This window comes from Carcharodon carcharias, chromosome 31 (assembly GCF_017639515.1).
Source record: "Carcharodon carcharias isolate sCarCar2 chromosome 31, sCarCar2.pri, whole genome shotgun sequence".
Taxonomy (NCBI): Eukaryota; Metazoa; Chordata; class Chondrichthyes; order Lamniformes; family Lamnidae; genus Carcharodon; species Carcharodon carcharias.
Genome location: NC_054497.1, coordinates 9,434,526 through 9,458,369, shown reverse-complemented (window position 1 = coordinate 9,458,369; position 23,844 = coordinate 9,434,526). Strand labels below are relative to the sequence as shown.

Below are 23,844 nucleotides of genomic sequence, written 5' to 3'. Positions count from 1 at the left end.
AGACCGAAGTGCATTGTTCCCTTTTACCTACTGTGTACAGTGTGTATACAGGAGACACACACATTGCCAGACAGGAGTTGTCCACTAACATTCAGGCTTACAAAGAAAGTCTGGACACCAGGCCAAGGTATTGGTTACAAGCAGAACTTCTGATGATCAGAGGAGGTACCAGGGTGAAGCCCATTGCGGTACCGTAGGCATGGTGAAGTTGGTTCGCACTGTGGTGGCACAGTTAGATTCCTATTTATATCAACGGTGCTTTCACCTCTTTATATATTTGGGTTAATACAACAATTTATAGCTACTTATTCTTAGTTTTAAATTAGACTTTCTTCATGGAAAAAGGAGCAATGTGTTTCAACGCTTGTTAAGAGGGGTTAGTCTGCTTTGATAAATTATTTATCACACTGTTTATTGATTCCAGTCACTCTTTCAGGCTTCATCTAGAGAGGGAACTTTGAATAAAACATGAAATCGACTGGTACAGAGATATCAGGATAATTCAAGGGAGGTGAACTCGGCATTAGAAGTGCAGAGAATAGGCTAACCACAATTCCTGTGTTCATTTGATGTCTCTGTATAGAGGGTGAGCTGGAGGCATAGTGTCTGCCGGTGGGGATAGGGGTGAATTGGAGTGTCCACTGGTAGAGGAAATTGTGGCTCGGATTGTCCACTGGTGGAGGAGTGGGGTTTGGAGTACTGGTTGGTGGAGGAAGGTGTGGCTTAGATTGTACATTGGTGGAGGAGGGGGTTTCGGAGTGTCCATTGGAAAGGAGTGGCGGGCGCAGTGAGGGGTAATTCGGAGTGTCCATTAGTGAAAGCGGGAGTCAGGTTGAATTATCTGTGGCTGTGGAATGGGGTGCGAAGGGGTGGCAGTGGAAATTTTAACTCATTACGAAGCCAGTGCTACTTTGAAAGAGACCATCAGCAGAGTGAACTGCCTTCACTCACTCTTGGGTTTCTCAGAACCCATTATACATATGATACGTTTTAGGAGCAGGATTAGGCCACTTGGTGCTTCAAGTCTGCTCTGCCATTTAATAAGATCATAACTGACCGGATTTTAACTTCATATTCCTGCCTCATCCAACACAGCCTGGGTATGTCTGGCCAGTGCCAGCTTGCAGTGTGAGGAACCATTGCATAGAAATACAGGAGAAGTCTATGAATTTCCCGATGATCTGTGTATAATAGCAGAAAGGAGATGAAGATGTTTAGTCTAGGGGATGCTTGAGTGCTTGTGTCCAGTTTTGGAACGCTCTTAGCTGGAGTATTATGTCTGGATTTGACCCCCATGCCTGGACCATGAGTTAGAGATTGCTTTAGAGAAACACAGGTTAGAAAGCACATTGCTGAACTTTTAAAACAACAAATTGGGTAGATTATCCAAGATTGTGTGGTTAGGAGATTGCTCAGTGATGAAATGTGTATCAGGCCTGGATTGATGGGCCTGATTTTCCTCTGGTAGCTTTGTATGATTGAAGAGGTGTTCACTTTATATGGTGTGTTAAGAGTGGGTGCAGTATGTGTAAGGACCCTCCATGGATTGCCACTTTGACATGGTGGAGAGGCTTGTGTGCTCTGGCAATCCTTTGAGCAGTGCTGTCGAGAGCTCCTTCCGCCTGGTAGGACCACCCATGGTGGCAAGGTGGGGGGAGGCACCAGACAAAATGTGGACCAAAGGGTCTTCAAGGGCAGAACAGGTGAATGAACACAGTGCATCTCAATGGCTGCAAAGCTGGTGGAAGATGGCAAGGTGGGCATAGCCATCACGGTTTGAAATCTGACTGCCAACTTGCCAGTGCGGACAATGATGGCACCCCAAGGTTCCCATGTTAAACAAAGCCACATTCAGGCCCTTACCAGGATCCGATTGGCCTATTTAGGCACATGAAGACCCCTGGCAGAAACTCAGCACCTGATCGATGTCATCCTCAAATCGGCCGACAGTGACAGTGATATGTATGGTATGATTTGAAGTGGTGTGGTGTATATACAACTGCGATACGGTGAGTCCAATTCCATTCTCACCCAGTGTTCCCACATGCAGGTGCTTTCCAACAGAGTCACTGAATTACAATTAGGAGCAGGTACCTGTGGATTTTCTCATTTTATTTTTAAGCCCTGTCTCCAACCCTAAGATTCTGAGGCTAACTATTGCATGTCTAACTGAGATAAGATCACACAGTGCAAGCTGGAAATCAGTGCGAACCTTCCAATCTCAGTGGCTGTTCGACAATATCTGACTGAACAGACCAGGGCTTTTCTCTTTAGGAAAGAGAAGACTTAGAGGTAAGGTCTTCAAAATTTGGGGTTGGATAGGATAGATGTGGAGAGAATGTTTCCACTTGTTGGAGAATCCAAAACTCCTCCTCCTCTTTCAGCTACTAAGAGGGTGTTGGCAACCATGAACTTTGTTTGGATTGGTCTGTGCTTATGCCTGGCAAAATACTGCAGTGCCTTTTGCAGTATGGCTGACCAAGAAACTCTCCCAGTCTTCACCACCTGCCATCAAATACATTGGAAGGATTTACAGGCTGATAATCAATCTGTGCGGCCACATTATGAAATCACCTTCCCTGGCCATCAAGCCCTGAAGTCAGACTCGAACCAGCTACTATCTGGTACTGAGGGTAGGGAAGCTACCTACTGCACCACAAGGACCTCCAATCCAAAACTAGGGGTGGCCATAAATACAAGACAGTTCTAATCAATCCAAAAGGGAAATGTCTTTGTTCAGAAGATGGTTAGAATGTGGAGCCTGCTACCACAGGAAAAAGTTGAGTCAAGATGTTTTCCAAAGGAAATTAGATCAGTACATGAGAGAGCTGGGATAAAAAGATACACTGAAAGACTGAGATGAGGTGGATACAATTGGAAGAGATTTACATGCTGTATAAATGCCGGTATAGACAAGTTGGGCCAAGCGGCCTATTACTGTGCTGTATATTATGGAATTAAAGTGTCTTATGCCACTGGAGGAGGCCATTCAGCCTGAAATGCCTGTGCTAGCTCTTTGAAAGAGCTATCCATTTTTAAAAAATTTATTTTTTTCATGGGATGTGGATGTTGCAGGACTTTTTTCTTATTCATTCATGGGGTGTGGGCTTCACTGTCTGGTCCCATCCCTGGATGCCCTTGAGAAGGTGGTGCTGAGCTGCCTTCTTGAACCGCTGCAGTCCATTTGGTGTAGGTACACCCACAGTGCTGTTAGAGAGGGAGTTCCAGGATTTTGACCCAGCGACAGTGAAGGAACAGCGATATATTTCCAAGTCAGGATGGTGAGTGACTTGGAGGGGAACTTGCAGGTGATGGTGTTTATATCTATCTGCTGCCCTTGTCCTTCTAAGCGGTAGTGGTCCTCGGTTTGGAAGATGCTGTCAAAGGAGACTTGGTGATGGTCTTCCCATGTATTTGCTGCCATTGTCCCACATCCCAGCTTTAGCCCCATAACCCTACACGTTATTCCTCTACAAGAACAGGCCCAATTACCTTTCGAGTGGTCCAAATCATAACAACCCTCTGCATGAAGAAACCTCTCCTCTCGTTCTTTTGCTCTTTGTTCTAAATCTATCAATTACTGACCTACTTGCCACATGGAATGGTTTCTCTCTACTCGCCCTATTAATACGTCTTGTGAATTTGAACACTTCCATGAAATCTCCCTTTAACCTTCTCTGCCCTAAGGAGAATGATCCCAGCTTCCTCGATCTCTACATGGAACTGAACCCCCTCACCCCTGGTATCATCCTGATGAATCTCCACTGTAATTGAACCATCAGGAGGAACCAGGGGAAGTGCATGGGAGGAGTGAAACTCCAACCAATCAATATTGGTCACAGCGACATAAAACATTTATAGATCAAAAGCCATAGTGAATCGTCTTGCAGAGTATTCAAGGCCGTCACTGACGCTCTGACCGACAGTCCTGTCAGTCAGTTGGAAGATTCCTGTGCGAGAGGCGAAAAGAGGGATTAAAATATGTTTAAAATCATGAAGAGTTTAGATCAGTAGTGGGCAATCTGTGGCCCACAGACCACAATAAGCCCATCAGGGTTCCGAGTGTGGCCTGCGAAACATTTTGTTGAACGTTGCTCTTGCATGGAGCTGCCAGATTCCGCTGGATTCCGTCCGCATAGTTTTTTTTCCTGCCATTACTAAAGTGATACACACGGCAAAGCAAGGACACGTGAAGTGAGGCGGGTGCTGATTGCACACAACATTGACTACGAGAGCCTTGCGCTCCCTCTGTGTCCAATCAAAGTGCTGCCTCGCTTCAATCGGCGCCCCGCAAATTCTTATTCACGGGGTCACGGTTACTGTGCATGCCCGATTTCAATCTTGCGGCGCACTGAGATGCAGGAGGGCCACTCTTGCGGGCCCACTCACTAGCCTCGGTTACCCATCACTGATATAGTTGGATAGGTAGATAGATAAATTGGTTTGCTGAAACATCATCATGGCAACATGTGTGATGACAATACAAATGTAGCAAGTAATTGTAATTCATAACATAGTTATAGACAATCATTTGAATAAAAATAATGTCTGAAATAATAAAAGGATTGCACAATTATCAACATTTCAGTATGCCAATAACCACGGGCGATGCGAGGAAAAGTTTTACAAAAGGAGTGGTTAGCATTTGTAAGGCACTGCCAATGAGTGTGGCAGAAACAAGAGAATTGGATAAGTACTTGAAGGAGAAAAAGAATTGCAGGGATATGAGATCGGAGGGCAGTGGGACTAGCTAGAATGCTCTTCGAAAGAGCCGGTACAGATTTGATGGGCCAAACAGCCTCTTTCTGCGTTGTACTGTTCTAAGATTCTATGAAAATGTGGCAGCAAAGACAAAATGAAGAGTCTTGTCACCTTGCGGGGGGCACAATTTCAAAACAAGGGGCCTCCCATTTAATTCGGAGATGAGGAGGAATTTCTTCTCTCAGGGGGTCGTTAGTCTTTTGAATTCCCTTCCGGAGAGAGCAGTGGAGGCTGGGTCGTTGAATAGATGCAAGGCGGAGTTAGTTAGAACTTTGACTGACAAGGTTGGGGGCGGCCGACAGGAAAGTGGAGTTGAGGCCACATCAGGCCAGCCACGATCGCACCGAATGGCAGAGCAGGCTTGAGGGGCTGAATGGCCTACTCCCGCTCCTGTTTCTTACGTTCTTATGCAGCTGAGGAGCTTGTCGGGAGCGGGCTAGAAAAAAAGACACAACTCCACTGACTTTCCCATTTGGATCAGAGCCAAGATTCCCCCTCCCTCACCTCTCAACTCCAAATCCCTGATTTCTAATTAGATTCTCTCAAACCTTGAAGGCCTCCAATTAGTTGCAGGCATTTGTCAGCCTTGGCCTGGTTTCAGTCAGATGACATTTCTCCTGTTCTTTCTTTGTGAGAAGTGTTGCACGAGCAGTGAGAACCTCAGTGAGCCACACGCTTGCCAAATCCCTCGAAGTTATTCAGACAAATGCTCCACACTGCAGAATCTCGAGTGTGCGTTGGAATGAGAAAAACAAAAGGGAGAAATTGGGACAATTTGAAGGGCCAGATAAAATGGGAATTATGTTTAAAAGGGTGGACGCGGGGAAACTCCCACCCCCTTGGCACACGGGAGCCAAGGACGAGGGGACAGAAAAACACCCGAGCCTTGGAGTGAAACCAGGAGGCACAGATTCACGTTGAAAGGCAGCGAAAATCTGGAACTCTCTCCGCCCAAAGGTCGATTCTGGAGGGAGGGGGTTCAGGGAACGTTTAGAGCTTTTGAGGACCGGGTTAGGTAGGATATTGTTCGATCTGAGGGATATGGAGCTAAGGAGGGAAGCAGCGGTGATCTTATTGAATGGCGGAGCAGGCTCGAGGGGTTGGACTGCCTCCATGGGTCCTCCAAGTGAATCAGGGGCCGTGTTTGCGCCCCGATTTTTAGGAAAGGGGAGGGGAGCGATTTGCCTTCCTCTCAAATCCCAGCGGTACACATGCGCACACGTGCACACTCACACTGTGCTTTGGAAGAATGAAGGGGTGGGAGGGGTGCTGGTGGTGGTGGGTGGTGACTATGTTATTTTCACTCTGGGACCTATTAGCTTTGAAAGCAGTGCTGGAGATGCTGTGTGTGTGAATGGAGTGAACTGCTTTGGGTGGAATAGTGTGGAGTGGGATCAAAGCTGATCATCTTTTCTAACCTTGAGCTTGGAGACTTGCTGGGGGCAACATTATGGATAAGGAAGGCAAGAGTCTCTAATATTTTTAATTTTGGAAACCAGAGATTGCCACTCTTGTGTGTGTTCTCTTCTTTTACAGATTCAGGGTGTACTGTGGAAAGATGTACATCTGGGAGCTCATTAATAAAAGGCTATAGTTAGCATTTCTCCCTCTCTCTCTCTCTCCTGCAGCTCTCGGTGATGCAGCGCCTGCCTTGTGTTCAGAGGCTCCGCTGAAAGATGCCCCACAGCCCAGCTTCCAGCGAGGATGAGCGGCGGAGCGTTCCCGAGTATCCCGGGGAGTCTGACAGCGACAGCTCCGGGGAGGAGACCCTCCGAGGCGGCTGCAACATCAGCAGCGTCCCGGTCCCGAAGCCCAGAGACAGGAGCATCGACGCCGACTTCAGCATGATGGTCTTTCGCATTGGCATCCCAGACCTACAGCAGACGGTGAGCGATCAGGGCACTTCGACCGGGACAGGAGCACCGGGGAGGAGGAGGAGGCTGTGGGTAGGGTGGGGGGGGGGGTTATATTTGCAATGGCATTGGGTTGGTGGACAAGGGGTGGCGGGGGGGGAAGGGGTGTTTAATGTTATCATCGGTGTTTGCAAAGTTACTACTGCAGCTTTTCTAACCCACGTCCCCTTCCCAGAGTTGCGATTAAGCCAGAAAGTTCAACACTTGCCCCAATTCGGCAGAGTCCCTCCCATTCCCTCATTCACAAAGTGAACACAACTTGACTGCATCCGAAGCTCAGGGAGTAAGCATCAGTTCTGACTTAGTTGGTTACTCTCTTCCCTCGTCCAACATTTCCACTCCAGAGACTTGAGGGCCTGTTCCAGGCTGTCCCCTCCACCCTTTCCCAGTGCAGTACTGCAGGAGGGCTGTACTGTCAGAGGTGCCATCTTTCGGGGAGAGGCAATAAACTGAGGACCCACGCACTGCTCCCCCCCCCCCCCCGCCCCCCCAACCTCCCTGGGTGTCCCGGCCAATGTTTACCAACATCCGGCCAACATGGCAAGAAGCAGCCGAAGCCGGCCGCGAACCACCTTGCTGCCTGTGGGATCTTGCTGTGCGCCCGTCTCTGGCGTCGGCAGGGCGACCCACCCTGGCAGAAAGTGCTGACTTGGCTGGGCAGCTCACTGGGGCAATCCCCGCAAAGCCAAACAGAACAGGGCATCACTTGGGGCAAAAGTTTACACTTTGACCCTGTCATAGCCAAGCCAACCTCATCCAGCCAATCCTGCCTCTCTCTCCTCGCCGCTCCATTTCCTCCTCCCTCTGTCCAAGGCCGCTGTGGCCCACCCAACACTCCGACCCTGGCACAGTTTCATATCGTGCCACCGCCACCCCCCCCCCCCAACCCCCCACCGTGGTCTGAGGTGGGCTGCAACTGCGGCCAGACATTCCCAGGACAAATTATTACAACACGCTTTGGAGAGCTGGGAGGTGGCTAGACAGAGCAAGAGAGAAAAAGGCAGGAGTTTTGCAAGTTAAACCACACAGGAACATTCTCAATCCATGCAACTTTCTGCAGTTCTGTGCGAGCATCCCTCAGCCGACCAGTGTTTTCTGGCTGAAGGTGGGTGTTTTGATGGAGCAGCTGGGTTCACGCAAACTTTGTGTTTCAAGGCTCCGCCAGTTTCGTTAGGGCCACGTGGCGAAAGTGTGAATTCCACTCACAGGCATGTTCCGCTGCCAAGAGCCTGTGCCCACGTGCGTGTTAATGAGTGGGCGCGCAGGGCAGTGCCGCGTGCACCCCTGTTCCAGGGGCCCGTGCGTCAGTGAACCTGCAGCAGGGGGGTGTGAAGAATTGGGCGAGTGCTTGAAGGGAAACCATTTGCAGGCTGTGGGGAAAGACCAGGGAGCGGCGGGACTAATTGTATAACTCTTTCAAAGGGTCAGCACAGGCACGAAGGGCTGAATGGCCTTCCTCGGTGTGTTATCATTCTATGGTTCTGTGACATAGAGAGCGTGGGGTAAAAGTGCCCAACACTGCTTGGTTGGGGTGAAGAGAGTGGTTAGAATGCAGAATGCGCCACCACAGGGAGTAAGTGGGGTGATTCACATAAATGCAATTACAGTGAAGCTAACTAGGTACATGAGGGAGAAAGGAAGAGAAAGGTTGCTGATAGGGTGAGATCAAGTAGGTTTGAGGAGGCTCGTGTGCAACATAGTCACTGGCAGAGACTTGTTGGGCCAGATGACCTGTTTCTGTGCTGTAAACTCCCATGTAAACTTTTTGCTTTGAATCTCAAAAGTATTTCTTATTGAAAAAAAGAGAAAGTCAAATCATTTCCTGTCCATCGGTTGACAAACTTACCTCACTAGTAGCGTTTCGGCACCAGCTGATCTACACTAATGAGAGAGACTGTGCCTTAAAGGCTCAGGCCTCAGCTTAGCACAGTGTCACCTTAGCAACTATTTGAGCGTAGCCTTGCATCGCCATAGGGACAACACTGGGGATGAGCTGTTGGATCTCTGAGGTCTTTTCTAGTGGATTTTAACGTGCGCCAGAACAACTTCAGTCCTAATCCTAGCGAGGTCACTGCTATCCGACTGCATCTGACTTCACTGCCTGTGCCATCGTAAGTAAAACTGGCCCAGATTCCCAACTGTAGGTGCAGAGCAAGACTGTGGGAGACCTATACCATGGCCAGGTACTGTCCACTCTCTGTTGTTATGGCTACAGCTGTGTAATGGTTATGTGTCGGCCCTGGACTAATTAATCCGAGAGGATGCTGAGTTCAAATCCCGTGCATGGCAGTTTCGAGAATTTGAATTCCGTTAGGCAACCTGGAATTTGGAGGGCGGGATTGAGCGGCCTGGGATACTGGCCACAGGTGACTGAGATGCCGACAATCGTTTCCAAACTCACACAGGGAAAGTGGCTGCTTGACAGAAGCTGTAAGGAAGTGGGATAGGCAACTAGGTGCCTTAAGGGAACCACGTTCTGAGCAAGAGTCAGTCCCTGCAGGAGACGTGGGGAACAGGCAGTGCGAATCTGTGCAGAGGTTAAATGCATCCGGCACTTGCAAGGTTAAAGCAGTCACCATTTGCAGAGGGGAAGAGGAGAGTGGGAGCTTTTATTTACATGCTGCAACCCCCCCCCCCCCCAACACCCACCCCTCCTCCCCCCATCACATAAGGAGCTACTAGGACAGCAAAGAGGTAGGTTTTGAGGTACATCTTAGAGAAGAAAGGTAGTGAGTCAGAGAAGTTTAGGGAGGGGATTCCAGAACTTAGGGCCCAGGCCGTGGAAGGCACACCTGCTAGTTGTGGAGTGATTAAAATCGGGAATGCTCAGAAGGCCAGGATTGGATGAGCACGGAGGGTTATGGGTTGGAGGAGGTTCCAGAGACAGGGGCAGGTGAGGCTACGAAGGGATTTTAAAATCGAGGCATTGCCAGACTGGGAGTCCGTGTAAATCAGCGAGGGAAGGGTGCTGGGCAAAAGAGACTTGGTGCGAGTTGTGAACATGGACAGCAGAGATTTGGATGAATGGAACATGGGTATTAGCCTTCAAATATAGTGCAGCGAGCTTTTAAACGTATTGGAGGTTATGGTGAGTCCATGCTGAGTGCTGGACAGAGACTTAGAGACCCGGAAACCTGCACAACCTCTCTGCTGGGCTTTTATTTTTAATTCCCTGTTGGTGTTGATGACCCAGCTGGCTGTCACCTACCTGTACCTGTCCTTCCTCCAAGCGCTCCCTAACAACAGCTCCACTGTAAGGATTTGCTCCTGCCCCTTAAATCAGCTGGAATTCTGAAAAAAAAATCCTTTGCAGATGCTATCCCAAAGCTGGAAGTTAGACTTGTCGCATTATAAAATTGTACAGCACAGTAGGTGGCTATTTGGCCCATTGTGAAGATACTGGCCCTCTGAAAGGCCTGGCTAGTTAATCCCATTTTTCTGCCATTTTCTCTATATATTAGTATATATATAACATATATGTATTTATCCAGTTCTCTTTCGGATACCATCTTCAGCTCCTTGGCAGCCATTCCTGCGGCTGCATCAGAAGGTTCAGGGTTCGATTCATTACCCCCTCCCTCGACCCATAATTGTTCTGGCTTGGAATTCTCTGTTACTTGTGGGTATGTGGCCGAATGGACTGTATCGGCTGTGAACGCCCATAAAACCTTCTTGCCATGTAGGACTAACCCCCGCACTCCTATCCGCTGGTATAAAGATGGTTGCGCCCATGGAAAGAGTGTCGTGTCGCAGCATCTCAGATTTATCCACCTGTGAGTCCTTTCATGATCTCACACCATTCCCTCCATGTAGGCCAGACCAGGTAAGGACGGCAGATTTCCTTCCCTAAAGGACATTAGTGAACCAGATGGATTCTTACAAAATCAGTGATAGTTGTCACGGTCACCATTACTGAAACTAACATTCCATTCCAGATTTATTCATTGAATTTAAATTCCACCAGCCGCCGTGGTGGGATTTGAACACATGTCCCCAGAGCATCAGTGTGGGCTCTGGATGACTAGTCCAGTGACATTACCACTATGCCACCATCTCAGCTGAATCCCTTAATAGCTTTTCCAAGGACAATATTTTGCATGAAGGCACAAAAATAACAAAGACGCCACCTGGTCACACTGTTAGTCAGCCTGTGAATCCCTCCACCGCCTCTTACCGTTCTCTCCAGGGAGAGAGAGCGAAGATACGAAATAAAATATTGTCCTTGGAAAAGCTATTAAGGGATTCAGCTGAGATGGTGGCCTAGTGATAATATCACTGGACTAGTCATCCAGAGCCCACACTGACCCTCTGGGGACACGTGTTCAAATCCCACCACGGCGGCTGGTGGAATTTAAATTCAATGAATAAATCTGGAATTGAACGTTAGTTTCAGTAATGGTGACCATGACAACTATCACTGATTTTGTAAGAACCCATCTGGTTCACTAATGTCCTTTAGGGAAGGAAATCTGCCGTCCTTACCTGGTCTGGCCTACATGTGGGCTCCAGACCCACAGCAATGTGATTAACTCTTAACTGCCCTCAGAAATGGCCTAGCAAACCAATCAGTTCAAGGGCAATTAGGGATGGGCAACAAATGCTCGTGTTGCCAGGGATGCCCACATCCCATGAAAGGACAATAATAACTGCCAGTGCCGACTGTGGAAGGCAGAGTTTCTTGTAAGATGCGTGCGTGTGCACTCACACACAGTTAAGAAAAATTCGAGGGAGCGTTGATGGTTGACCATGGTAACCCATGGCTGCCTCTATTCTCACAACCCTCTGTACACAATTTTGGTCTCCTTTTGTAAGGAGGGATACAGTTGCATTGGACACAGTTCAGAGAAGGTTCGCTCAGCTGATTCCTGGGATGAATGTGTTGCCGTAAGAGGAAAGGCTGAACAGGTTGAGCTCCTTATTGGAATTTAAAATAATGAAAGTCATCTTATTGAAGCACATAAGGTTCTGAGGGGGCTTGACAGGGTGGATGCTAAGAGGATGTTTCCCCTCGTGGGGGAAGTTAGAATTAGGGGGCACAGTTTCAGAATAAAGCGTCTCCCACTTAAAATGGGGATGAGGGGAAATTTCTTCCCTCAGAGGGTTGTTAGTCTGTAGGATTCTCTTCCCCAGAGAGCAGAGGAGGCTGGGTCATTGAATATGTTTCAAGGCGGAGTTAGACAGATTTTTGATTGACGAGGGAGTCGAGGGTTATTTGGGTGGGGGGGGTTGGGGTGGTTGTTGGGAACAGGTGGGAAAGCCAAGTAAGGGCCATAATCGGATCAGCCATGGCCTTATTGAATGGTGCCAGCTCGAAGGGCTGAATGGCCTCCTCCTGCTCCTGTTTCTTGCGTCTTTATTTTCTTTCTCTTCATTCTTTTTTGTCACCGCTGCGGACTGCAGGGCTTTAGGGTGTAAATAGCCAGTCGTACAGCACAAGGTTAAAAACCAATTCCTTACACATTCATTGTCACTTTTCCTCTACGGCTGCCACTGTTCCCACTTTTTGAGGCAGGAAGCGGGGAGGTGAGGGTGGGGGTAATCCCCTGTGTTATTGATTATGGTGTCTCTGATGATATGCTCCTTTGTCAGGATGTTGTCTTAAGTAATGTGATATATTCTGCCATGTATTATATGCAGCCAAACAGGTTGAGTATAAACTTGTCACTGTTTGAAAATAAGGGGTCGCTCATTTAAGACAGAGATGAAGAGAATTTTTTTTCCCTCAGAGGGTAGTGAGCCTTTGGAACTCTCTTCCTCAAAAAGCGGTGGAAGCAGAGTCTTTTGAATATTTTTAAGGCAGAGCGAGATAGATTCTTGATTAACAAGGGGGTGAAAGGTTATCGGGGTGGGTAGGAACGTGGGGTTACATTCGGATCAGCCATGATCTTATTGAATGGCAGAGCAGGCTTGAGGGGCCGAGTGGCCTACTCCTGCTCCTAAATCATACGTTCGTATGTTGTAAATCCTTCCAACACACACCAATGGCGGGCGGTAAGAGCGGGAGAGATTCCTGGTCAGCCATGTGATGGAAAGAACGTTGGAGCCTCTACCATCTCTATCCATAGCTCCAGACTATATGTATAAAGTACATGTTGCCACAGCAACTCAGACTCCCTGAGTGAACCATACCACCAGTGAGGGATATGGAACTACATCAGATAAATAGAGGCCAGGTGCAGATCACCCATGATCCAATTGAATGGTGCAGCAGGCTTGAGGGGCTGAATGGCCTCTTCCTTTCCCTGGCAGGAACCTCCTGGCATAACGGGAGCATGCCAAGCTGCTCCCAAAATTAATTGATGCAATAAGGGTGTATAAATACGTTGAAATCTCCGGAGGCTCTCAGAAATTGATTATCCCTCCGTTGACCTGCATTGGCGAGAAAGTTTATTTGTTTAATTCCGAGGGAGTTTGGAGCATGCCATCTTCTACGCCCTCAATCAGAGGCTTCGACAAGGGGGAGGGGAGTGAGGGAGCAAGTTCTTTGAGAAAGTGCAGTGACATCTAATTTGCTATTCCACTTTTTAGCTCGCCTACACAAAGAGGTGGATCACATTTCAACACATTTACAAACTCGCTTTATTACATTATTACAGTGCGAGCTGTCTCTTCAAGCACTGTCTGTCTAGTGTGGCGAGGGTGCAGAGGGACCTTGTAAAGAGGCTGTGTGTACATAGAGTGGTGGAGCATCTCAGACTATCACTGCTTATAGCGTTCAGATTGACTCGCAACACCAGCTTCCTTCCCCAGTTCCAATTATTTTTAATTATTCGTTCATGGGATGGGGGCGTTGCTGGTTGGGTCAGCATCCCTAATTGCCCTTGAGAACTGAGTGGCCTGCTAATATATTTCAGAGGGCATTTAAGAGTCAACCACATTGCTGTGGGTCTGGAGTCACGTATAGCCCAGACCAGGTAAGGAAGGCAGATTTCCTCCCCTAAAGGACATTAGCGAACCAGGTGGGTTCATTAAAATAAGAGATAGAAAAGAAGATTTGCATTTAGATAGTGCTTTTCACAACCTTAGGACACCCCAAACCATGTTACAACCAATGAAATACTTTTCTGAAGTGCAGTCGCTGTTGTAATGTAGGAAGATGTGGCAGTCAATTTGCGCACAACAAGCTCCCGCAAAATTTAATGTGATAATGACCAGATAATGTGATTTTTCTGACTTTGATTGAAGGATAATTATTGGCCTTTGCTTTTCTTCAAAATAATGCCTGTGGAACCTCTTACCTCTGCCTCTGAGTGCAGATTGGGCCTTAGTTTAATGTGTCCTTCAAAAGATGGCAACTCCAACAGCGCAGTACTCGTTCAGTACTGGAACCGGAGGTGTCAGCCTTGGTTTTGTGCTCCAGTCTTTGGAGTGGGAATTGAACCCATGACCTTCTGACTCAGAGGCCCCCATTGTTAAGTGTGGACATACAGTGCCAGTTTGTAGTGTTGGGGCAGAAGAACCAGGCCTAGTGTTTATTCCCAGCCTCTATTGAGTCATCTTTAGACCTCAGTGACCCAGGCCTTTGGCTTGAGGGGGAGAATGCAGCCTGGATCCTCATCAGTGTCCAGCTGGGAAGCAGCCATTGAGTTGGAGAAGCAGATCATAGAATGGTTACAGGACAGAAGGAGGCTATTCGGTTCATCGTGTCTGTGCTGGCCCTCTGTGAGAGCTAATCATCTAGTCCTGCTCCGCCACCTCCTCCCTGTAACCCTGCACATTCTTCCTTTTCAGGTGACTATCTAATTCCTTCTTGAACGCCTCGATCGAACCTGCATCGCAGGCAGCGCATTCCAGATCCTAACTACTTACTGCGTGAAAAAGTGTTTCCCCATGTCCCCATTGCTTATTTAGCCAATCACCTTAAATCAGTTCCCTCTGATTGTTGATCCTTCCACCAGTGGGAACAGTTTCTCCTGATCTACTCTGTCCAGACCCCTCATGATTTTGAACACCTTGACCAAAACTCTTTGTAACCTTCTCTTCTCCAAGGAGAATAGGCCCAGCTTCTCAACTATCGGAGACTTCTCAAGCCTCTTGAGACAGCACCTTCCAAACCCACAACCACTACCATCTAAAAGGACAAGAGCAGCAGACACATGGGAACACCACTAACCGGAAGTTCCCCTCCACCACCCTGAGTTGGAAATATATCGCCATCACCTTCTCAAAGGCACTTAGGGATGGGCAATAAATGCTGGCCTAGCCAGCGAAGCCCACATCCCATGAGTGAATTAAAGAAACCTAAGTGATGTTCCTCATGCCTGGAACCAGTCTCATGAATCTTCTGCACCCTCTCTAATGCCTTCAGTTCCTTCCTAAAGTGAGCCGCCCAGAACTGGGCACAATACCCCAGCACTCCAGATGGAACTGAGTGTCAGCAGCTTTTACGGTGACGAGCAATGAAGGTTTTTGAAAGGAAATTTTGAGGGAAATGAATATTTGAAGGTGGGGAAGATACAAAGGCTTAGGGAGGGAGCCCCGCATGAATGAAACTCTGGAATTCCCTTCCCAAACCTTTTCACCTCCCAACCTTTCTCTTACCTTTAAGATGCTCCTTAAACCCTGCCTTTTCGACCAAGCTTCTGGTCATCTGACCTAATATCTCCTTATGTGGCTCGGTGTAAAAGTTCTGTTTGCTGACGCTCCTATGAAGTGCCCTGCTATATTTTATTATGTGAAGGGTGCGATATAAATGCAAGTTGTTGTTGTAATTTGGAATAACCACCCAAATAAATAATCCACACCGTTAAACTAGGTTAGGGCTATCAGCCTGGCTACCATTTGCCTCTCTCCCAGCTTCCAGCTCTTCCCTTGATGTTGGCTTTGGAGCTGCACCTTTAACAGCCAGCCAGTGACAATCAGGGTATTGGAACATGGGAACAGGTGGAGGCCATTTAGCCCCTTGACCATGTTCCGCCAATCAGTGAGATCACGGCTGATCTGTTACATCACTCCATACACCCGCCATTGCCCCATATCCCTCAATACCCTTGGTCAACAAATATCTGCAACCCTCAGTTTTAAAATTAACAATAGGTCCGGCAGTCTCAGATGTTTCTTAAGTCTTCGTTTCTCAATGCTTTTATGAACAGGAAATTATATTTTCAGGCTGCATACCTCTCCAGCTATTTTCATTGCAACAATTTGCATTTATATAACCTCTTTAATGTAGTAAGATTCCCCAAGGTACTTCACTGGAGGTGACCATCAGTCAATAATTGGCATTGTTGTTGCCGGAGACAATTAGGAGGTTCTCCAGAGCTTAGCGCCCAGGGGGTTGAAAATGCAGCTGCCACTCATAGAGTGAAGGAAGTTTGGGATGCACTCGAGACCAGAATTGGAGGAGTGCAATGGTCTCGTAAGGTTGGAGGGATGGAGGTGGTTATGCAGTGGGGAGATAGTGGTGGGGGGGGAGGCAAAGGCATGGAACAACTTGAGAACATGAGTGAGAACTTTAAAATCCGGGCTTTTGCTAGACTGGGAGTCAATGTAGGTCAGGGAGCAGAGAGGTGAGAACAGGACCTGGTATGAGTTAAGGTACAGGCAGCAAAGTTTTGGATGAGCTCAAGTTCATGGGGGTGGGTGAAAGACAGGGGGCATTGGAGAATGTTGGAATAGTTGGAGTCTGGGGCCACCAAGAAAGAATGATATGTTGAGGGCTGAAATTTCTAATCTTAATTAGGTAAAAAAGTGAGAGCTGCAGGTACAAAGTGCCAGCAACAATATCCAAGATATCACTTGCCAATTCTGGGAGACGCCCAGACAATGTGAGATGATTGAAAACAGTCAAAAGGCTTCTTGGGCCTTGTAAGGTTGAGGATAATCCTTATTATTCACTTGAATGTCAGCTTTTAGAAGCAAGCAATAGGGAGGTATCGGATTGATCTTTATTTATTGATATGCTAAGAACAAACAAACACAGCAATATTTATAAGGCTGAGGCAAATTATCACAGGCAACAAACTCATAAGGATCTTAGTAACTAAATCACATCAACTGTACATTGGTTTGTTATACCTTATAGAGTTAATTATGTGAAATAAGCAATTTTTTATTTCTTTCATGGGATGTGGGCATCACTGGCAAGGCTGGCATTCATTGCCCATCCCAAATTGCCCTTGAACTGAGAGGCTTGCTAGGCCATTCCAGAGGGCAGTTAAGAGTCAATTTACATGTTCATCTGGAGACAGACCAGCTAATGATGGTAGATTAGGGAACTAGATGGATTTTTATGACTGTCAATAACAATTTCATGATCACCATTCCAGATTTATGAATTGGATTTAAATTCCACCAGCTGCTTTGGTGGGGTTTGAACCTATGTCCCCACATTATTAGCCTGGGCTCCTGGATTACTAGTCTAGTGACATTACCACTACACCATTGTCTCCCATGAGAAGTTTAGCAAGTAAGCATATCTACAGTTAGTATGTGAGTACATAAGGATAATATATTAGCGTGTTAAAGGTCATGCAGACCACTTCTCCCCTTTGTGAATGCTCATTAGCAATATTATCTCTTTATGGATATCTGGACGTCCCACACACACACCATTAGCAGAGTTCCTTTTCTCTTTGGGTTTTTATTAAACTGAAGCCGTTCTCTGTTCATCATCCCAACACCTGACCTCTACAATGGTTCATATTCCACTCTCAGGCCATCCTTCAGTTAACATTCTTGCTCTTATATCTCTTTGTCCAACAACAACTTGCATTTTTATAGGGCCTTTCACGTCCCAAGGCGTTTCCCGGGAGCATTATCAAACAAAATTTGACACCGAGCCACAAAAGGATACATTAGGGCTGGTGACCAAATCTTGGACCATTTTAAGGGAGGAGAGAGAGAGAGAGAGAGAGAGAGAGAGAGAGAGGCAGAGTGGTTTAGAGAGGGAATTCCAGAGTTTGGATCCAGGTAGCTGAAAGCATGGCCACTTGTGGTGAGGATGCACAAAACTGGGGATGCACCAGAGACCAGAATTATAGGATTGCAGAGATCAGGGAAGGTGGTTGGTCTGGAGGAGATTACAGAGATAGGGAGGGGCAAGTTGGTGGAGCCATGAAATTTTTAAAATCGAGGCGTTTTTGGACCGGGAGCCAATGTAGGTCAACAACCACAGGGATGATGGATGAAAAGGGCTTTGTATAAGTTAAGAGGCAGTCAGTAAAACTTTGGAGGAGCTTAAGTTCCTGGAGGGTGAAAGGTGAAGATAACAAAGGCACCGGCGAATGTTTCAGCAATAGGTGAGCTGAGGTGGACCTGGTGATGGAGAGTGTATGGGTTTGAAAGCTCATCTCAGGGTCCATTAGGTACAAGTTAACCCAATTTAACCATTAATACCCTCACAGCCTACCCTCCCTAGATGTTGCTGAGTGTTCAACCTGTTTCGTTGATCCTTACTGTCGTACTGAAAATTCCTGTGCTCGGTCTGTGGGCTATGAGGTTAGGTCACTCCTTTAACTCACTTGTGACCTCACGAGTTTCACTCTTCTTCACCAAGTGGCCTGGCGCTATATAAGTGCAATTTCTTTGCACTAATCTCCAGGGGTGTCGCTGGATCTGCAGTCCAGCGTTAGCACACAGGAGAGAGGCATTGTGGGATAAAGGTACCTTGACCTATATTACCACTCTAGTTATTGGAGCGCACAACTAGATGAGAGTGTGGGCAAACTCGGTGCAGTCCAAAAAAATATCTCCTAGGCTGCATTAAAAATCCTTCCCTCTCAATCTCAAATAGTGAGAATAGCACCTGCGGACAGGCAAAAATCGAGTAATACAATTTGAAACTATTCTCCACAGGTTAGTATTGGGGAAAGTGTGACAGCACAAGACAAAAGCTTTGGGCAGGAGGGACTTGTACATTGGATGTATTTTTAACAGGCTTTTGGAGGAAATCTCGTAAGGTTTCATTTGCAGCAAATCGCTGTTATTTATAAAGGTTCCAGCACAGCATATTAATCAAATCCAGCACCTTGCTGTTTGCTGTGAGTTTGTGTTATTTTTAGCTTACTGGAGAGGTGGCTAGAATACGTGAGCATTTTTTTTGGTTGAAAGATAAAGGGGTTCAAATGCACATTGGATTTTGCTTTTGTGATTTCTTTTTATTCTCTCTCTCCTTGTTTGTGCACGTGCGCGCGTATGTGTGTGTGTGTGTGTGTGTGTGTGAGAGGGGTGTGTGTGTGTGTGTGAGAGGGGTGTGTGTGTGTGTGTGAGAGGGGTGTGTGTGTGTGTGTGTGAGAGGGGTGTGTGTGTGTGTGAGAGGGATGTGTGTGTGAGAGAGGAGAGAGGGGTGTGTGTGTGAGAGAGAGAGAGAGAGGGGTGTGTGCGTATGAGAGAGAGGAGAGAGAAGGGTGTGTGTGAGAGAGATTGAGAGAGGGGTGTGTGTGAATGAGAGAGGGGTGTGTGCATGAGAAAGAGAGAGAGAGGATGTGTGTGTGTGAGAGAGAGGAGAGAGAGGGGTGTGTGTGAGAAAGAGAGAGAGGGTGTGTGTGAGAGAGAGAGGGGTGTGTGTGTGTGAGAGAATGTGTGTGTGTGTGTGTGTGTGTGTGTGTGTGTCTGTGTGTGAGAGAGAGGGAGAGAGAGGGGTGTGTGTGAGAGAGAGAGTGTGTGTGTGCATGAGAAAGAGAGAGAGAGGATGTGTGTGTGTGAGAAAGAGAGAGAGAGGGTGTGTGTGAGAGAGAGAGGGGTGTGTGTGTGTGAGAGAGAATGTGTGTGTGTGTGTGTCTGTGTGTGAGAGAGAGGGAGAGAGAGGGTGTGTGTGAGAGAGAGTGTGTGTGTGTGTCTGTGTGTGAGAGAGAGGGAGAGAGGGGTGTGTGTGTGAGAGAGAGGGTGTGTGTGTGTCTGTGTGTGAGAGAGGGGTGTGTGTGAGGGAGAGGGTGTGTGTGTGTGTGTGTGTGTGTGTGTGAGAGAGGGTGTGTGTGTGTGAGAAAGAGAGAGAGAGGGTGTGTGTGAGAGAGAGAGGGGTGTGTGTGTGTGAGAGAGAATGTGTGTGTGTGTGTGTCTGTGTGTGAGAGAGAGGGAGAGAGAGGGTGTGTGTGAGAGAGAGTGTGTGTGTGTGTCTGTGTGTGAGAGAGAGGGAGAGAGGGGTGTGTGTGTGAGAGAGAGGGTGTGTGTGTGTCTGTGTGTGAGAGAGGGGTGTGTGTGAGGGAGAGGGTGTGTGTGTGTGTGTGTGTGTGTGTGTGAGAGAGGGTGTGTGTGTGTGTGTGTGCTTATATTTTTTCTTACCACAGAAGCATGCCATCCGATCAGACAGTGGCACATGATCTTGGAGCCTGACATAATTGACTTTAATAGCTGGTTGCCACTGAACAGCAGGGAGCTGGGGATGGGGGGAGGTGAGGGGGGGTTTGGAGTGGGGAGGGGCAGAGATCTCATTGCTCTGGGGGATTGGGGGGGGTGGGTGGAGGTGTGCTTGTTTTACACTAGAGGTGTTGGCACCAGAGGCTACATACTGTACTCTCCCCCTACCTTTACCCCTACCTGGGCTGTTCCCCCACCCACAATCCCCCACCAGTGCTTTGTCGGCACAAAAATTAAAAATGGACGGATTGAATCTGCTCACCGCTCGCCCCGCCCCACCGTCACCCACCTCCCCCCACCAGCAAGCCTCTGATTTTGCAGCCACCTTAATTGGCGCGTGGATGTGGAGAGCGAGGTGGAATCGCGGTCCCCTGACTGAAATCTGCTGGCAGAGCGGGGAGCCATCGGCAAGTTGTTGTAGTTGCCATGGTGACCCGGATAATTGGCCGCAAAACAGCTGTTTCTGTAGTAGCGCCGACTCCCTCTCTGATTGGTTGGTACACAATAACGCCACCTTCCCTTGTATGTGGACTGCGGGAACCCGGGATAAGTCGGAGCTCGATTAGCATCTGTGGGTAACTTAATTAAAGGCTCCAGGAACTGGTGTGACAAATAGAATAATATAACCTTTCAAATCTTGCACAGAGGGGCTGTCACTTTGCTCAGCTATGGATAATGAAGTCCCTGCTGCATGAAGCAGCTCCGCTCACCTCCCCCAACATGGGGCTAATATCCGTGAGGTGAGAGGATTAAGGAGGGAACTGTTTGAGGGATTTAAGGTGATTAGTGGATTTGATCAAATACATTCGGAGGCTATTTTCTCCGGTGAGGTGGCGGGGCAATCCAGAACAAGGAGACGCAACTTTAAAATTAGAGCTAGGATTTCTGGGGGGTTGGGGTGGTGGGGGTGACATTAGGAAGCACCTCTTCACACAAAGGCTAGTGGAAATCTGGAACGCTTCCCCCCCAAAAAGTTGAGGCCGGGACGTTCAATCTGAAATTTCAATACTGAGATTGAGATTTATGTTGGCTAAGGGTGTTAAGGGACACCAAAGCACAGCAAAAGTCAAACGAGCAAAAATAGCTGGAGCCGAGGTACAGATCAGCCATGATCTAATTGAATGGTGGTTGAACAAGCTTGAGGGGCTGAATGGCCTCCTCCTGAAACCATGTTCAATCAGTCCAAAACCACAAACAGTTCTCGTTGTTCTAAAGTAGGGCAACTCATGTCCGTGTAGGCAGAGAGACCTGTAGTGGTGATCTTACTGGGCTATTAATCCAGCGGCCTGGACTAATGATCCAGTGAAGTGAGTTCAAATCTCGCCGTGGCAAGTGGGGGAATTTAAATTTAGTTAATTAAATAAACCTGCAATAAAAGGTTAATCAGCAGTGGTGACCATGAAGCTACTGGGATTGTCATAATGAGGGAGTTGTCTTACGAGGGCAGGTTGGGTCTACACCCGTCCGAATTTAGAAGAATGAGAGGTGATCTTATTGAAACATATAAGATTCTGAGGGGGGCCTTTGACAGGGTAGACACTGAGACAAGTGTTTCCCCTCTTTGGGGAATCTAGAACCAGGGGTACGGTTTGAAATAAGGGGCCTCCCATTCAAGACGGAGGTGAGGAGGGGTTTCTTCTCTCAGAGGGTCGTTAATGTTTGGAATTCTCTTCCCCAGCGAGCAGTGGAAGCCTGGTGGTTGAAGATATTCAAGGCTGAGTTAGATTTTAAATTGACGGGGGAGTAAAGGGTCCGGCAGGAAAGTGGAGTTGAGGCCACAATTAGATCAGCCACGATCTTAGCGAATGGTGGAGGAGGTTGGAGGGACCGAATGGACTACTCCTGCTTATAACCTTATGGGCTGAATCTTATCTATGTTGGGCGGGGGGGCGGGCGCAGAGCCGATCGCCGCCCACTGTCGGCTGCGTGCCGCCATTTTATGCGGGTGAGCCAATTAAATACGCGTTCCATAGCGCTCAGCGCTACCTGTGTGGGCGGTGGCGCAGCGATGTCCCCAAGACATGAAGCTGCCTCAGGGAGATTAAATTGATGATAAAGCTTTTTAATAACGGAAGTAAAAAATTATTTAAACACGTCCCATCATCTGGCAGTGTCACAGGAGCTGGGACATGTTGGTGAATGTTGCAAAAATTTGGTTAATGATTTTATACACGCCTCAGGAAACCTCGTCCCGCCCGTGGATGAGGTTTCCTGAAAAACCTGAAGGCCGTTCGGTGCTCTCTGCCTGCCCCACCCCACCCCCGCCGACCTTAAGGTGGGACGGACAGCGTGGTTAACAACTTCAATTGCTTTTTTTAATGGCCTTAATAGGCCCACCGAATGAAATATCAAAATGGCGCGGGTTGACGTCGGGATGCACGCCTGATGCCATCGTGCGTTACTTTAGGCCTCGGTGTGTCAGGCCTGCCCCTGCAACACTGACGGCCACATCCTGCCCTATGTCCTTCCGTTCTTTAGGGAAGGAAATCTGCCCTCCTTGCCCGGTCTGGCCTACGCGTGACTCCAGACCCACGCCAACGTGGCTGACTCTTAACTGCCCCCCCCACGCCCCCCCCCCGAAATGGCCGAGCAAGCCGCTCAGTTCAAGGGCAGTTAGGGATGGGCAACAAGTGCTGGCCCCTCGCCACCGATGTCCACATCCCATGAGTGAACAAAAAGGATAATCCAGCTGTAACGATGTGAATAGAGAAAAAACGTCCAGTTGTGAACACCATATCAGTCCATTGTTTAAGTGTGAACGGAACCCCAATCCTGTTGTGTATTTTGATAAATCCAGCTTTCAGTTACTCAATAAGAAGAAAGAGTTGCATTTATTTAGCGCCTTACCCCACCACCGGCTGTCTCAAAGCACTTTACAACCAATAAAGTACTTTTTGATGTGTCGTCACTGGTGTAATTTGGAAATGTGGTAGCTGATTTGAGCACAGCGAGATCCCACAAGACAGAAGCAATTTTCCTGGAACCCAGATTGTGCTGCTCAGGGCACTCCTCTCTCAGTCACCAGGTCAGGTCCCGTGAGACTGAATGAATCCTGCACCCCCCCCCCCCCCGTGTATTAACTATCACATCTACACAATATATCAGAATGAACGGAAATGGCACTGTCTGTCACACCGAGCCACTGCACACCCGCTGTAAAACCACACCACTGCAGGCTATTCTACCAGGAGCCAAGATGGAGCCTGTCATTGGGACCATTTTTACCCAATCTGTGCCCTTGGAAGAGAAAAAATTCACAGGGCCATTGGAGAGATTAAGGTAGGGGAGTGGGACTAGGTGGGGTGCCGCAGCAGAGAGCCAGCACAGGCATGACAGGCCGAATGGCCTCCATTTTTGATTCAGTCGTAAAGAAAAAAAGAAAGAGACACTTTTATATAACGTTTTTCACAACCACCAGGTGCCCCAAAGCTCTTTCCCCATTGAAGTGCTTTTTGAAGTGTGGTCACTGGTGTAAACGTAGGAAGCGTGGTAGTTAATTTGTACACGGCAAGATCCCACAAACAGCAGTGTGATGATGAGCAGATAATCTTTTTTATTTGGAGATCTCCCCTGCTATTCTTTGAAATAGTGCCATGAGGTCTTTTACATCCACTCAAGAAGGCAGATGGGGCCTCGGTTTAACGTCTCATCCAAAAGACACGATGCAATGTGAGCTTCACAGGCAAGACCAGCATTTATTGCCCATCCCTAGTTGCTCTTGAGAAGGTGGTGGTGAGCTGCCTTCTTGAACCGCTGCAGTCCATGTGGTGTAGGTACACCCACAGTGCTGTTAGGGAGGGAGTTCCAGGATTTTGACCCAGTGACAGTGAAGGGACGGCGATATATTTCCAAGACAGGATGGTATGTGCCTCCA

At 48.0% G+C, this 23,844-nt stretch overlaps 1 protein-coding gene across 1 annotated transcript in view; it reads left to right on the top strand.

Annotated features, from left to right (window-relative positions):
* The first annotated feature begins 6,437 nt into the window (after positions 1 to 6,437).
* Positions 6,438 to 23,844, top strand: part of LOC121271497 (SH3 and multiple ankyrin repeat domains protein 1-like) — a 389,623-nt gene continuing 372,216 nt past the window's right edge. Inside the window, 1 exon segment of the mRNA XM_041177480.1 lies at positions 6,438 to 6,647. Coding sequence (XP_041033414.1) covers positions 6,438 to 6,647 — 210 coding nt within the window.